General features: G+C 37.6%; 1 protein-coding gene across 1 annotated transcript; it reads left to right on the top strand.

Annotated features, from left to right (window-relative positions):
- The first annotated feature begins 7,811 nt into the window (after window positions 1-7,811).
- LOC108411821 (chemokine-like receptor 1) lies at window positions 7,812-9,612 on the top strand. The gene is made up of 2 exons (XM_017683576.1): window positions 7,812-7,865; window positions 8,494-9,612. Exon 2 carries the CDS (start codon window positions 8,535-8,537, stop codon window positions 9,525-9,527), a length of 993 nt encoding a protein of 330 aa, XP_017539065.1. The 5' UTR covers window positions 7,812-7,865; window positions 8,494-8,534; the 3' UTR covers window positions 9,528-9,612.
- Window positions 9,613-16,331: the final 6,719 nt, after the last annotated feature.

The following is a 16,331-nucleotide window of genomic DNA, read 5'->3' as shown; positions in this document are numbered from 1 at the left end:
ACTAATGAAAATAATAATAGCTTACATTAATTCAGATGTTATTAGTAAATGTACTAGTGAATGAACAGAGAGTGTTGAGTAGATGGAAGGAGTACTTTGAAGAACTAATGAATGAGGAAAACGAGAGAGAGAGGACAAGGGGGGAGAGATAGTGGATCAGGAAGTGCAGAGAATTAGTAAGGTGGAAGTGAGGGCAGCTTTAAAAAGGATGAAGAATGGAAAGGCAGTTGGTCCAGATGACATACCTGTGGAGGTATGGAGATGTTTAGGAGAGAAGGCAGTGGACTTTTTAACCTGATTGTTTAACAAAATCCTGGAGAGTGAGAGGATGCCTGATGAGTGGAGAAGCAGTGTACTGGTGCCCATTTGTAAGAACAAGGGTGATGTGCAGAGCTGCAGTAACTACAGAGGTATGAAGTTGATGAGCCACACCATGAAGGTATGGGAAAGAGTTGTTGAAGCAAGGCTATGGCGAGAGGTTCAGATCAGTGAGCAGCAGTTTGGTTTCATGGCCAGAAAGAGTACCACAGATGTAATTTTTGCATTGAGAGTGTTGGTAGAGAAGTACAGAGAAGGTCAGAAGGTCATTGTGTCTTTGTGGATCTAGAGAAGGCATATGATAGGGTGCCAAGACAGGAACTGTGGTACTGTATGAGGAAGTCAGGTGTAGCTGAAAAGTATGTTAGGGTGGGGCAGGACATGTATGAGGATAGTGAGACAGGGGTGAGGTGTGCAGTTAGAGTGACAAATGGTTTCAAGGTGAAGGTAGGGCTACATCAGGGATCAGCTTTGAGCCCCTTCTTGTTTGCAAAGGTGATGGAAAGGTTGACAGATGAGGTCAGGCAGGAGGCTCCATGGACCATGATCTTTGCAGATGACATTGTAATCTGTGGTGAGAGTAGAGAGCAGGTGGAAGAGAATCTGGAGAGGTACAGGTTTGAGGAGAGGAATGAAGGTCAGTAGAGGCAAGACGGAATACATTTGTGTGAATGAGAGGGAGGCAGGTGGAAAGGTGAAGATGCAAGGAGTAGAGGTCGTAAAAGTTGGGTGACTTCAAATATCTTGGGTCAACCATCCAGAGCAATGGACCGTGTAGAATATGTGAAGAAGAGGGTGCAGGCAGGATGGAGTGGGTGGAGATGGGTGTCAGGGCTGATGTGTGACAGAAGGATAGCAGCAAGAGGGAAGGTTTACAAGACAGTAGTGCGTCCTGCTATGATGTATGGTTTGGAGACTGTGGCTCTGTCTAAAAGACAGGAGGCTGAGCTGGAGGTGGCGGAGATGAAGATGCTGAGATTTTCGTTGGGAGTGACAAGGATGGACAAGATTAGAAATGAGCAGATCAGAGGGACAGTGAAGGTGGAGCGGTTTGGAGATAAAGCCAGAGAGGCCAGGTTGAGATGGTTTGGACATGTGACATATGAGGAATAGTGGATATATTGGTCAAAGAATGTTGGAGATGGAGCTGCCGGGTAGAAGGAGAAGAAGTAGACCTCAGAGAAGTTGTACATTAAAGGCAGCAATATTATGTCAATAAGGTTTGGAACCTCAAACAAGCATGAAAAACGTATGCTTCATATATCTTTTATCTTTGCTGCAGTGTTGTTGAATCAATTGTCCCTTCTGGATACCTAAATACATACACAAGTAAGTAAGTAAGTAAATAAATAAATAGTGGGCCTGTACAAGATTTTTTGGATGAACTTGTATAGCATCACTGAACAGATAAGCTGGTCAATGTATGCCTTTTGTGTGGTTTTATGATCCAAAAACAATCATAACTGATCTTTGAATGGTTTTTCAACCTTTGTTTATCCATTAGAATGAATAAAAGTGTATTTTTTACTCTGTCTTCATAATGATTATATTTAAAATATTTCAGTTTTGACTGGTTGCCCTGTATTGTGACTGACTGATTCAAAAAACACTCTGGGCTAAAACACTCTATATCACTTCATTGTGAACTAATGGGGCTGAACAGCTGTAGGCAGGATATAGAAGATTATACAGTGGGGCAAAAAAGTATTTAGTCAACCACTGATTGTGCAAGTTATCCTACTTAGAAAGATGAGAGAGGTCTGTATATCATAGGATGAAGAATTGATTAGATGAACTAGCATTGGATGGTAACTGTAAATAGCGGACATGAAATGGTTAAGCTACCACATACAGAACGGTCGTAGTGGAGTGTTTATTTGTATTTATTCTAAACACTGTGATTTTATATATATGCTGCTCAGTTAAATTGTTTCATATATCATTTTCTTACATTAACAAAGACTTTTTGCACAGTACTGTTTAGGAGTGTAATTACTCACTCGACTCAGAATTTGATCTGTGATGCTGGATTCACAATTTAATAATCTCATAAAAAACAAAGAAGTAAATGAAATATAATGATGACTTTAGTGCTGAAGTGCTTGTTTGCAATCATTGATGTTCAAACTGTGCAGTAGCATTAGATGGTAGAAAATGCCTATTCTCCACAGTGTATTCTCAGTTTTGCACTACAATATCATGATATAATGATGCTCTGTTACATCACGATATCATGTGTAGTTGTCTAATATATAATGTGGAATTTAGAAGGTTTGTGTTTTACATGAATCAATTATACAGTATAAATAATATTTAGTTCTATATGGCTAAATGTATATACCTATCCTATTTGGTTGTCAGTATGTCTTCAACCCATCTGTCACTGAAACAGGTTCACACAGGGTCTACAGTTATGTCAAATTAATGGATGGGAAATGGCCAGGAAAATAAGAACGATATGCATCAGCTCAATCGCATGCTACAGTAGATGGAAGGGACATATTTTTGGAAGTTTCAGGGAGTTTGTAATGCTGGATGAGAGCAACTTTTGTCATATGCGAAAGGTAAGGAAGGTCACATTCTGCCATTCTGCTGTTTCTCTTATATGGAGATCACTGCATAAATTAAGTGTGTGACGTTATGAAGTGACATTTTCAAAGAATTTGTCTCTGACCCTTCTTCATGAGTTAAAATGAGCTTTTTTTAAAATGTACTAAAAATCGTCTCTATGTTCTACTGAAATCGTTCTAGGTACTGTGTCAGTTTTTCCTTCATTGTTTACTGTCTAAAGTGCAGCAGCAAATTTGTTGCCTAATGACATAAGTGCAGTACTGTGAAACTGGGTTTGAGTGTAAGCAGGAGACTTCATATGTATAAATATCATAGTTAAAATATGAGAGCGAAATGAAATTCAGTCTAACTTTCTGAAATAAAAAGAGAGTTAGGGAAGCATCTACATAAGGTAGTGGGTGGCAGCAAAAGTACATGGTGCCTACTAAATGTACTTTTTAAAATTATTTATTTGGCTTAGAAAGTGGGTCTTTGGGAGCGTTCCTATGTAAGAACCATCACATTGCAGAACGGATTGAAGCCAGAACTTGGTTAGATCTCAGGAATTCTACTACAGCTGGCTATATATTAGGTTACAGTTAGAAAAGTCTTGTTAGAAAAAAATGTGTTCACACGCAATTATATGACAGAAAACATCCTGCTGCAACTATCGATACACACTTGTGTAATTACACAAATAAAATACTGACATCAATATATGTGTATTTACATAAGCTGTACTTATGTAATCTGTTTGTAGTAATTCTTTTTGTAGTAGCATGTGATCCAATGAACACCTCCTCTTGCACCCCAAATTGAAGCATTACCACAAGTCTGTCAAGACCATCACACGTGGTTTTACTGTAAGTCAAAAGTAGTGTCAGCAGCTGTGTCAGCATGTCCTGTAAGATTTTACTGTACAATGTTTGGAAAACTATATGGCAACTACATAAACCCTTTATGACAACTGACACAAACATACATAAACATTTATAAACGCTTTTTTCAAAAGGCATCAGCTGTCATAAAGGCTGCTTTTTGCAACTTTGTTGTCAAGTTGACATAATAACCATGTAAACTTGCATAATCTTTGATTAAATTACATTGTGTCATGACAATACTGGGGTAAAATAACATAGCATGTTATCACAACTAACTTTGTAGCCCCTTCTCTTTTTTGGTATGTCAGTGTGGTATGTTGATGATAATGTGAAATAGCTTGCCAAATAAGGCAGCTGGAAAAACTGAACTGAGATCTCAAGAACTTTGAAGTGTAACAGTAACCTGTAAAACTTCAGTGTTAAAAAAAGAAAAAAAAAAAAAATCAGTGCAGATTTTGGGACTAATTTTTTTTACAATGTTAATCATGGAGTTACAATGCATTACATTACATTTTCATAACATGGCTGCAGGAATTCACTTCTATTCAGCCACATGAGCAGTAATGTGATTGCACACTGATGTCAGGCAATTAAGCTTGGCATCCATCAAAGCCCCTTGGAATAAGCATTTGTAAATGTTTATGCATGTTTGGCAGTTGTCATGATGGTGCTGGTGTCATGTGCCCTACAGTAGTGTTACCACATTTCCCCTTTCATAAGGAGATCTCAAGTAGACAGCTGTTTATTGCCAAAGAACCACGTTTGGCCTCACACTCTCTTGCTGGGCATCATGGTCCTCTGTCTTTCCACATCAGACTTGTCAGCAAGGGCTTCAGTGAGCCAGTGTAATAGAATTCACAGTGAGTTCTCCTTCAACTGCAGTGAGCTACAATACTGGCCAAATATGATGTAACACAGGACATTTAACACCAAAGATTTCATGCACTGGAAGTCTATCCTGGGGTGAAGACACACAAACTCAAAATTACATTTACTTTTACAGCATTTAGCAGACGCTCTTATCTAGAGCGACTTACAAGATGTGCTTTGTCTATCTAGAGAAAGCATCTTTGCTAGTTACCAATAGGTTAGAGAAAAAGACAGTCCTGAGCTCAGATACTGCTAGAACCAAAAGTCACTATAGATACCCAGAAAAAAGGAAGAGTTGAGCATAGAACTCTGTGTCATGCAGTGCCATGCAATACAATACAAACCAATAAACTACAATACACAGTGCATTCAACAATAAAGTAAACTATAAAACAGTGTAATACAATAAAATATGATGTACAAGTGGAGCACAATATATTGCAAACAATACAACATTCACCTTAAGGAGTTATTCTCCAAATGACTTGGCCAAACATTCCTGGTAACTGAGCTGTTACAGGTACATTGGCCGTATCCTGTAGTTTTAGGCCAGGACCTTCCAGTGATTGTAGATCTTCTGTGTACTTTTTAAAGTTTCATTTGCATGTGGTAGCAAGTATTTAAACAGTTGTAGTAAATAAAGTGTTATAAAACAAAAAGTTTTGCTTTGTATTCCTCTTTATATACATTGGCTTATTATTTATTAAAACGTATTACAATTTTATTCTTAGGTTATAGAAGTGTGTTGTAAATTGTAATTTGTACTTCCAGTCAGTGTTGAGGACTTACACACAGCCTCAGCCTTTATGTCTAGCCTAAAACCTACTTGATTAGTCAGGCCTTTGGTAATTAGTTTTCCCATAAACTGAGGGCTGCAATCCTCATCTGCATCCCACTGACCCTCCTGATGATATTGCTGCATTTTTTAATCACAGTGATGTATATACTGATGGTCAAACCTTATTTTCTATTGTTATTGTTTTGCTCCCTGGTGCTGACCAAAAGAGGATGGGTTCCCCTTTTGAGTCTTGGTTCCTAGCAAGGTTTCATCCTCCTGCTCTTAAGGAGCCACTAGCTTAGTCATTAGGGCTCAGATGCAGATTTTGTTTCTGCTTTGTGACAATAACTGTTGTGAAAGAGCACTATATGAATAAAGTTTGTCTTCACATGAGTCTCAAAATTATGTTGCTATAGTTGCATCTCGATTAATTTTTATATTTATGATCCCATTCCTGATCATGTTTATCTGTTATGTTGTCATCATACGAAAGTTGAAGTCCAACCAGATGACAAAATCCAAAAAGCCATTCAGAATCATGACTGTGCTGATTGTTATTTTTTCGATCTGGTGTCTGCCATATCACACTGTTATTCTGATTGGTGCAAATTGGTCAGGTTGCTGTGACAACCATCACTGAGTAAACCTGATTGATGAGCTTATAAAAAATTAACATTTATTGTTCTTTGATCATAGATTCAAATGTATTCAGTGACAAACCCATTTCCAAAAAGTTGGAACAGTAGGTAAAATGGAAATAATAACAGAGCAATTATAAATCTATTTTAAGCTGTATTTGAAACAAAACCATACAAAGACATTTATTTTTGTATTTTATCAAAATAATTGTTTAGCTTATTCTGATATTAACTAATTCAACACCTTAGAAAATTGGGGTACAGGGACAATGTAAAATATTGTAAAATGTTCACAAAACATTTGAAACATTCTTGGATATAAAAGGAGCATCCAGTAAAGGTCAAGTGCTTTATGAGCAAGTAGAGGCTTGCCACTTTGCCAAAATGCATTAGCAAGAAATCCAACATGTTAATAAGTAACATTCCCTCAACAAAGAATTTTAGGTATTTCACCCTCAACAGTATGTAGCATCATCAAAAAATTCAAGGAATCAAGAGAAATATGACCAAAAGAACTACAAATAAATGCCTTTGACCTTTGACTTTTCAGATGGCATTACGTTAAAAACTAGCTTGTTTTTGTGATGGATATCACCCAATTTGCTTGGGAATACCTTGACAAACTCAATAACCACCATCTGTACTGTATCCACTAATACATTACACAGAGAATGTCATAGGTCACTGGTGTTCAGAAACACCATCGACTTCTCTGAACCTGAACTCATCTGAAATGACCTGATGCACACTGGAAACATGCACTGTGGTCTGATGAGTCAAATTTTCAGATTATTTATGGAAATAACTGCCTTTGTTTTTCCTGAAACAAAAAAGTAAAGGACCGTCCTGATTGCTAGCGGCAGAATGTTCAAAAGCTAGGGCCTTTCATGGTATGAGAGGATACCATGCTATCGTGCACATCTGTGTACACAAAAAAAGTGCTGTCTTTTATGCACCCTTGTGTATTTCAACATGACAACACCAAGCCACATTCTGCTTGACTTACAACAGCATGGTTACGTAATCAGTTAAAGCGGGCACTAGACTGGCCTGCTTGCAGTCTAGAACTCTCTGTACTCTACCATTAAAACACTGTATGTATTATTAAGCTGAAATTATGACATCAAAAACCCCAATAGTTGGATAAGTGAAGATTTGTATAACAGAAGAATGGCAAAAAAAATTCTGCTTTCAAAAATAGATCAGTTTGTGTCTTCAGTCCCCAGATGATGATTAGATCATTAAGGGAAAATGATGTAACACAGTAAACTTACTTGTTTAGCCAGGCCTTTGCTAATTAGTTTCTCCCATTAACTGAGGGGTGCAAATCTCATCTGTATCCCACTAATGCTCCTGACAGTCATACCTTGTTCTCTGTTTTTATTATGTTGCTGTCTGGTGTCGACCAGAAGAGGATGGGTTCCCCTTTTGAGCTCGTATTGAGTTTTTCCTTCCCACTGTTGCCACTGGCCTGCTCATGGGGGCTTGGACACATTTTTTTCCTGTAAAACTGCTTTGTGACAACGCCTGTTGTAAAAAGTAATATATAAATAAACTTTAATTGACTTGATTTGGTTAAGCTAGGGCATTCATGTGGACAAGGGTCAAGTTCATCTACCCCTACATAGCGTGCATCTAGCTTCATGCATACTGAGGCTCATTTCTCAGCTAAAGGCTGTGCGGTTTTCAACTTGGTAAATGCTTAGAACTAAACTGAGAACAGAGAGGAACTGAATGTGCAACCATTTTCGTGATAGACAAAGTCTGTCCCACATTGTAAGTGAGGAAACCATCAGCTCTGCAGCTCTGAACTGAAGCAGCTATTCACAAGTGAGTATTTTTGATTCAAATACAAAGTAGATGTCCTCTATGCTAGTTTAATTTAGAATAGTGGTTGTTAGCATACAAAATGATCCTTGTGTGCCCGAATCGTATGATACAGAATACCATAAGGTATTTATTTTGTGTCTCTTTCTCATGGAGATGGACAAGATGACATTGGCTTCTTAGTTTATCTCTGCACAGCTCATTTTGACATGGTTTAATTGATTCAGTCATGAGTTCAATAGAACCGATGCCAAATTTCAGTGTTTGGTGCGGCAATGCCTTACCTTAGGGCGGAAGGCAGAATACACCATGGACAGTTCGCCAATTTATCACAGGGCAGACATACACATTCATTCAAACCTAGGGGCAATTTAGCATGTCCAATTGGCCTGGCTAAATTTCTTTAGACTGTGGGAGGAAACCCACGCTGACACAGGGAGACCATGCAAAATCCACACAGAGGACCCTGGTTGCCCAGCCGGGGAATCAAACCCAGGCTTTTCTTGCTGTGAGGCAACAGCGCTACCCAATGCTCCACCATGCCACCCAAAAACTGGAACAAAAGATTTAATTTTACTTACAATCTTAATCTTTTAAATATACTTACACTCACTTGTACCTTTCTCAACAGTACTCAACAGAAATACACTTGATTGTTTGGACGGAGACATCATGAATTCAACCCAGGTGGCAGAAATAAAGAATGACACCATGAGTCAGACATCAAGGTCATCATCTTGCAAGGACGCAGTGTGTATTTTCTATGCAATTGCAGAAGTGATCATCTGTGTCCTGGGTATTGCTGGAAATGGTTTGGTGATCTGGATAACAGGATATAATGTGAAAAAGACAGTCATCAGCACCTGGTACCTTAGTCTGGCTGTGTCTGACATCATATTCTGCTTCACACTGCCCTTCAGTGTCGTCTTTGTGGTCAAGAAAGCCTGGCCATTCGGGCTCTTCATGTGCAAGTTCAGATCTTTCATTCTGTGGCTCAACATGTACAGCAGCATCTTCCTCCTCGTCATCATCAGTGTGGACCGCTGTGTGCTTGTTATGTTTCCTGTGTGGGCTCACAACAAGCGCACCATAAGAAAGGCTTCAGTTATAGTTGTGTTCGCTTGGATCATTGCAGCAGTGTGTAGCACACCGTCGGCTGTTTTCCGAGTCATTAAACATTCTACCTACAAGAAAACAACGTGCAGCTACAAATATAGTTATAGGAAAAATTATATTGCCACTGTAACATGCCGATTTGTTTCTTCATTTGTGATCCCGTTCCTGATCATTTTCATCTGTTTTGTTGTCATCTTACAAAAGCTGAAGTCCAACCACAGGGTGAGGTTCAAAAAGCCGTTCAAAATCATGACTGTGCTGATTGTTAATTTCTTGATCTGCTGGCTACCATATCACACTCTTCTTTTGATTCAATTACATAAGTACAAATTATCAATAGCCATACAGCGATTTTGTTTCATTCTTGTCAGTGCCAACAGCTGCCTGAACCCATTTCTTTATGCATTCATGGGGAAAGACATTAAGGAGCAATGTTATGCCTTTCGATTAAAGATTGAGAACGCAATCAAGGAGGAGGAGGACCAGAATACCAGCCAAGGGACAGCTATTGCTAACTCTGGTGAAAGTCAACATTCAACTAGTATTTAGGTAGCATCAAGAAAATACATATTAAATCCTAATTTTACACAAACTGTAACGCGGAGCGAGGTAGCGGACGCATGTGCGGAGAAAGCGACTTTTCTTGAGGGCAAATCCAGGGTCATGGTCAGAACAGTCCAGGGTCATAGAGCAGAACGGGGTGCAGACATGGTGAGCAACACAAACAAACAACCAAACAGTTCTAACCGAGCAACACAAACAAAGACCGATACAAAGACCAGCAAACACAATGTGCAAACACAGGGCTTAAATACAACAGGGATAATGAGGGACAGGTGGAAAACAGGTGGAGGCAATCAGGGGAGGAGTTACAAAACAAGGGGCTGGACTAAACCAAGACAAAATGCACATGGGCAAAACCAAAATATGAACACATGGACTGGGAGGGGCCAATCGTGACACAAACAAACTGAGTTCAGTTCATTTTCTATATATTTTTTTTTTTGCTGAAATTGCTTTATTTCAAAACTTTAGTTATTACTCAATGCTCAAAAAAGACCTTTTCTGAATGTTCCACATTTCACTGGAGAGCTCTGCCAAATCTGCAAATTGGGTGGTAGCTGTGGTGCAGTGAAATTTGCTTAGCTATTGAGCAGATTTGTATTTTGTGCAAACAAATTCAGAAGCTGCAAAGCATTTTGCTATTCAGGCAGGAGTACACTTTGCCATGAATAATTAAACTTTGTTTTGAAGAAGAAAAGGGAATCAGCAGCTATCTTTCTCTTCTTGGAATCCAAAACTTTAACATAATAGTGAAAATAATTAGGTTTAAATGTAACAGTTGACAGAAAAAATTGAGAGGAATATGTTCAAGTAGACAAAGTTAACATGGGTGAAGCAGGAGCCCAAATTTTACTTATGTGGAACTCTAAGGTTACTTACTAATGTAGGTGACAGGCTAACGACTCACTGATTTAAAGCTGGGACAAAGAACTTTTACTAATGTCTTGTATTGGATCCAGGTACATTTTGCATTGATCTTAAGACTATCTAATTATTGAATGAAAACAGAGATATTTAACCTCAGTTACTTGTATGTCTACCTGTATTAAAATACACACTGTAAAAATAAACTGTATTTACCCTAAGCTTATGTTCCATTGTGTTTATTTCTTTTATAACTAAGAGGAGATCAAATTTACTGTAGTCTTAACAGAAGCATAGAATATACTGTGTTACAGCGATAATACAAAAAGAAGCAAACTGATCAGGTGTCTATTATGAATATTACACTAAGAAATGAGCTCCAATATTTCCAATTGACTTTTCTGACAGATGACAGATTCAAATGTATTCAATGATAAACGCAATTCCAAAAAAGTAGGGACAGTAAGTATAATGCAGATGAAAACAGAAATCATTTATTTATAAATCTACTTTGGGCTGTACTTAAAACAAACAGTACAAAGACAATATTTAATGTTTTATCAACCCAATTGCTTGGCTCATTCTGAAATTGATACCTGCAACACATTACAAAAAAAGTTAGGACAGGGACGATATAAGATTAGAAATATTGTGAAATGTTCAAAAACGTCATAAACATGCTTGGATGTAAAAGGATCATCCAGAAAAGGTCAAGTCCTTAATCAGCAGGGATGGGTTAAGGCTTGTGACTTCACCAAAATGCATCAGCAAGAAATCCAACTGTTCAAGAAGTAACATGTCTCAGCAAATGATTGCTGAGATTTTTAGGTTTTTCACCCTCAACAGTGCAAAATATTGCCAAGAGCTTCAAGGAAACAAGAGAATTGTGGCCAAAAAACCATAAATGAATGTCCATGACCTTTGACCTCTCAGATGCCACCATCAGCATGTGAGGAATATCGGTAAATTGGCTCGGGAATACTTTGACAAGCCACTGTCAATATACACCACACGTAACTGCATCCACAAATACTTTCCACAGTGGAAGTCATATGTCTACACTGTCCAGAAACACCGCTGACTTCTCTGGGTTTGAGCTCATCTGAATAGGACTGACACACACTGGAAACATGCATTGTGGTCAGATAACCCAACCATTCAGATTGTTTAAGGAAATAACTGATGTTTTGCTCCCTGAAACAAAGACATAAAGGACCACCCTGACTGTTAACAGCAGAACATTCAAAAGCTGGGCTCTGCCATGGTACTAGGGGAGATAGGAGTGGTTATACTGCAAAACTGTGAAATCACTATTAATGCTGAAAGATATATGCACATTTTGGAGCAACAGATGCTGCCTTTTTCTGTACCCATGTTAATTTCCACATGACATCATAAATTCTGCTTGTGTTACATGCATGGCTTCCCTTTTATTAATTTAAAAATTTTACTGCAATCTTAACAATCATTAGGGCCTGGTTTTCAGAGATTTGAAGAGTGGTTTCCACAAGTCATGATCAGGCTGTATAGTTTGTTTGTCTTTTAATACACTGTCAACAACCACAGTAATATGCTATACCAGAAATCTTGTAGCACAGTACAAGACAATAATAGACTATGGAGACATGGAATCATATATTTTACTTAAGATGACTATCTATGTAAAGAAAAGCATGTCAAGCTTTCATGATATAGCATGAAACATCTAACTGTATTGAATTCATAGTGTTTTTCTTGTGATTCTCATGAAGAAAAAAAACATTCACATGCATATTGTAACCAAAACAAATATTATACAAAAACAGTTCATTCATCACTATGGTAGAGTGGTATCTGGAGATTCATATGATATCCAGCTTTGTAGGTTTGGTATGTTTAAGTTAGGGGGCCCAGGTCCAAAGGTCAAGGTCCCACAGGAGATGGGCCCCTTTCTCCCTCTCTCTCTCAGTTCTAGACAGATTAGATCATTTTAAATGAGGGCCATAAGTTGTGCCTTAGTTTCACAAAAACAACCAACCTATTTAAGCAGGGAGTCAGAGCTGTTATTCAGAGGGAATTCATATAGGCTGCGAACCATCTCTCAGGCAATCCATGGTGCCTGATTTGATGCTGGTCGTCTTTGTAATAAATCTTTTTATATACGCAAGTATATAAAAAAGTAAGTAAGATGGTGTCAGTAGAGATTCCTTCATCATCTTTACATCATCTCTATTTCATAAAAAACAGCAGTCTAGCAGTATGTAGTTGTGGAACCAGTACTATGCTCTGAATAGGGCCAAATGTTAGGCCCATGTTAGTGAGGTTCTGATTGGCCTGTGACATTGGTGACAAGTGACATTTTGTATATTTAAGACTTGGACAAACTTTTTTCTTTGATCTTTGATTAACAGCATTTTATTTTATTAATAGTATTAGTAAATGCACAAATAATAAATAAACAATTAAATAAATTTATGCCTACTGTGGTGCGTGTGTGTGTGTTTTAATCAATTACAGACAGGAAAACATCTGGGTCCATCACATGTACAATATGTGGAAGAATATAGAGAAGGTTGGTATTCTGAAAAATGTGAAGCATTTCACATTTTGTCCTCATATCAAAACTAGTATTAAAACATTCATGAAATATACAAAACATGCTGCAAAGCAGTCTATCATTTCTCATTATAAAAAATACATTGATTAGACTACATATTAGGTGGTGCCTTGCTCCAACAACCTGCCTCATATGGCATTAACTTTCATAGTTACACAGACAATATGCAATTGTACATGTCAGCCAAGCCTGATGACAAATACAGATTAAAGAAACTAGAGGACAGTGTAAAAGACATGAAAGGCTGGATGCTGCGTAACTTCCTTCTATTAAACAGTAACAAAACAGAATTTCTCCTTCTGGATCCAAAATTGGCAAGAAATAAATGATCAGATTTAATTTTAAATCTTGCTGACTTTCCAGTCACACCTGGTTCAGCAGCAAAAAATCTTGCCGTCATAATTGATGCAGATTTATCATTCAATCAACACATAGGCAGCATCACTAGGACAGCTTTTGTACAACTTCGCAACATTGCCAAGATAAGAAATGCCCTATCCCTGCGTGATGCAGAAACACTAGTACATGCCTTTATTACTTCAAGGCTAGACTATTGTAATGCACTACTGTCAGGATGTCCTAGCAGAAATTTAAGCAAACTACAACTAGTTCAAAATGCTACAGCCAGGGTCCTCACTAAAACTAGAAAATTTGATCATATCAGTCCAGTTCTATCATCACTTCATTGGCTGCCTGTTAAATTCTGTATTGATTACAAAATTCTTTTATTGACATATAAAGCCCTACATGGGCTCGCTCCTGAGTACCTGCAAGACCTTATTTCCTATTCCAAGCCACCACAATTAATCAGATCACAGTGCTGGCTTTTAAATAGTTCCTAGAATTCATAAGCCTGCAGCGGGGGGAAGAGCCTTCTCTTATAAAGCCCCCAAACTCTGGAATGATCTTCCAGAAAATGTATATTTTCAATATTCTGGTGACCAAGAGTGCTGATAGGTGTAAGGCTGATCATCACTGATCACATGACCACTGCTTGACTCCTGGGTAGAGTCCACAAGGGGCTCTGATTCTACAGGGAAGGCCGCCGTCACGTGATTTCCCAAGGTGTCTTGGGGAAATGTAGTCCTTAACACTAGAATAGTCCATACAAGGTGTGACACAGGCCCAAGTTGTCCTGAATTGGTTCAAGGAGGATTCTGAGGAGTTTGCCTGATATTAGCCCAATTGAGCATTTATGGGATGTGGTTCAATGGGCAACAGGGGGACTTACATGATATTAGTCCTTGTCCCATGATTTTTGAAACATCAGTGTTATATGCATTATTTAATTAACATGAGTTTCCCCAATATGCCAAAGATGCCCAGATAACTGCTCCAGCAAAATATTCCAGTATTCAGCCAGAGCTATCCTCAGGATATACTGCATCCCAAAGTGCAACATGGCCATTTCAGGAGAGTAACCACTGATGTAACTGCATGGATATTTTTAATAGCCTTGTATTAAGCCTTTCAATACATAAATAACAGTGCATTTTAACAAATACAGTAGTAACAATTTATGTGTGGCTTTGTAGTTACGTTAAAACAGGATGCTGCCCTCTGTCACTGTATGGGGTGTTTTTTGGGGTGTATTTTAAAAGTCATACAGACACATTTCATTTTATATTTTAGTCAAGAGATGTGGCTAGCAATGATTGCTAAACAGTGACTAGAGGGCTGAGAAAAATGAGGCAGGTCTTGGTCTGGCTCAGTCCCCTATGTTGGCAGTCTAGTTGTGCCCCTTCCCCTTTGGCTTAGTTGTATACTAGGTACTGGCCAGTACACTACTGGCAAAGAGCAGCTGCATGTTAAACCTCCAAAGTTACTAGTTTAACCAAATTTGTGCAGTCCTGTTTATCCCTGGTCATTATTAACCCAAAGTTAAAATACATAATATGACACAATCAATACAAAATAACATTAGCACCAACTCACACACTTATGTAACACAACAAGTATATCTAAAATACAATTCTAAACATACTTATTGATTTAGAAGAATTATAAATCCAGTTATTTTGATTTGTTTTAATTCACACATTATCTGTTCAAAAACGACTTCCACAAGGATTTGAGTCTTTCAGATGACCATTTTACATCTCGTTTTCCATATTTTACATTTAGTAACACAATTAACCAATAAAAATGTTTAACATTTTTGATCATTTTTCCTTAAAAGTTCCATACACTCTTAACATTTATAGTGAACTTTACCCCTAGTACACATTTTTCAAAGTGAATTAACAAATGTCCAGTGGTCTCATCTCCATCACATATGTCACAGTTGGACATAATTCTTGGCGAAGTATCAACTCCCCTTTATGACACATTTTGCAGATAATCTTCCCAGACTTACTGGGCATGCTATGTCTCTTGTGCTCTCAGATATATGCATTGATCGAATGTTTCTAATGCACATTTTACTTTGCTGCATTTAGATGTTTATACTGATAGAGACCTCCTTAGATTTCTTTGCTTATAATGTAAATCTTTTTGCTAGACAACACTACACTGTCAATTACAATACAGTCAATCTGCAGCTTTTCATATTTGGAAATAAATATGTATGAAACATTTTTTTTGGTCTTTCCTTCCCCCACCTCTCTTTATTGCCTGTGTTACTATTTTACAGTATGTTATTTTAAGTTTTAAAAAAATGTCTACTGCACCAAGAACCCCTAAGTTTTTAGATTTGAATAAAATTTCTCTTTTAGTGACTTGCCTTGAAGTGCCCCAAATAATTTGCATACACATTTTATTCAATCTCATAATGTGTTTCTCATTGTGAGGAAAACTTCTTTTACAAAGGTTTTAATAATTTGTATTTTTTTTTATAATTAGATATTTTCCATTGTTCAAGCTCTGTTTTGATCTCTTCCTCTTTATTATTTCAGTTAGGCTCCGTAAAGCTACTTCTTGTAATTGAGAGTCCAAAAACGTTATCTTCTTATATCTATACTCATATGAGGTTGTTTATTTTCAGCCATTTCCCTCTGTCATACATTTATTTATTAATAATTTAGCCCCAGTGACCCCAGTCTTCATACTTTGATTTCAAACTTTTAATAAAGATCCAGAAATTTTGACTTGTTTACCTGATTAATTAGTTACCTTGGAAATATGAGAGTTGTGCTTGATCTTGACTTATGGCTATGATAGAGAGTGCAACATTTAGAGGGCATCCCTGCTTAACCCTTCTGTGAATCTCAAACTTTTGTGTTAATACTCCATTTACATTAATCTTCTTACTTCTTACTTCTTGTAAAAGTTTCACCATATCTATGAATTTTAAAGGAAAACCATAGCACTCAAAACAAAATCAAATCAAA

The sequence above is a fragment of the Pygocentrus nattereri genome, chromosome 20 (assembly GCF_015220715.1).
Source record: "Pygocentrus nattereri isolate fPygNat1 chromosome 20, fPygNat1.pri, whole genome shotgun sequence".
Classification (NCBI taxonomy): Eukaryota; Metazoa; Chordata; class Actinopteri; order Characiformes; family Serrasalmidae; genus Pygocentrus; species Pygocentrus nattereri.
The sequence above is the reverse complement of the archived record's forward strand: the minus strand, read 5'-3'. Positions and strand labels throughout refer to the sequence as shown.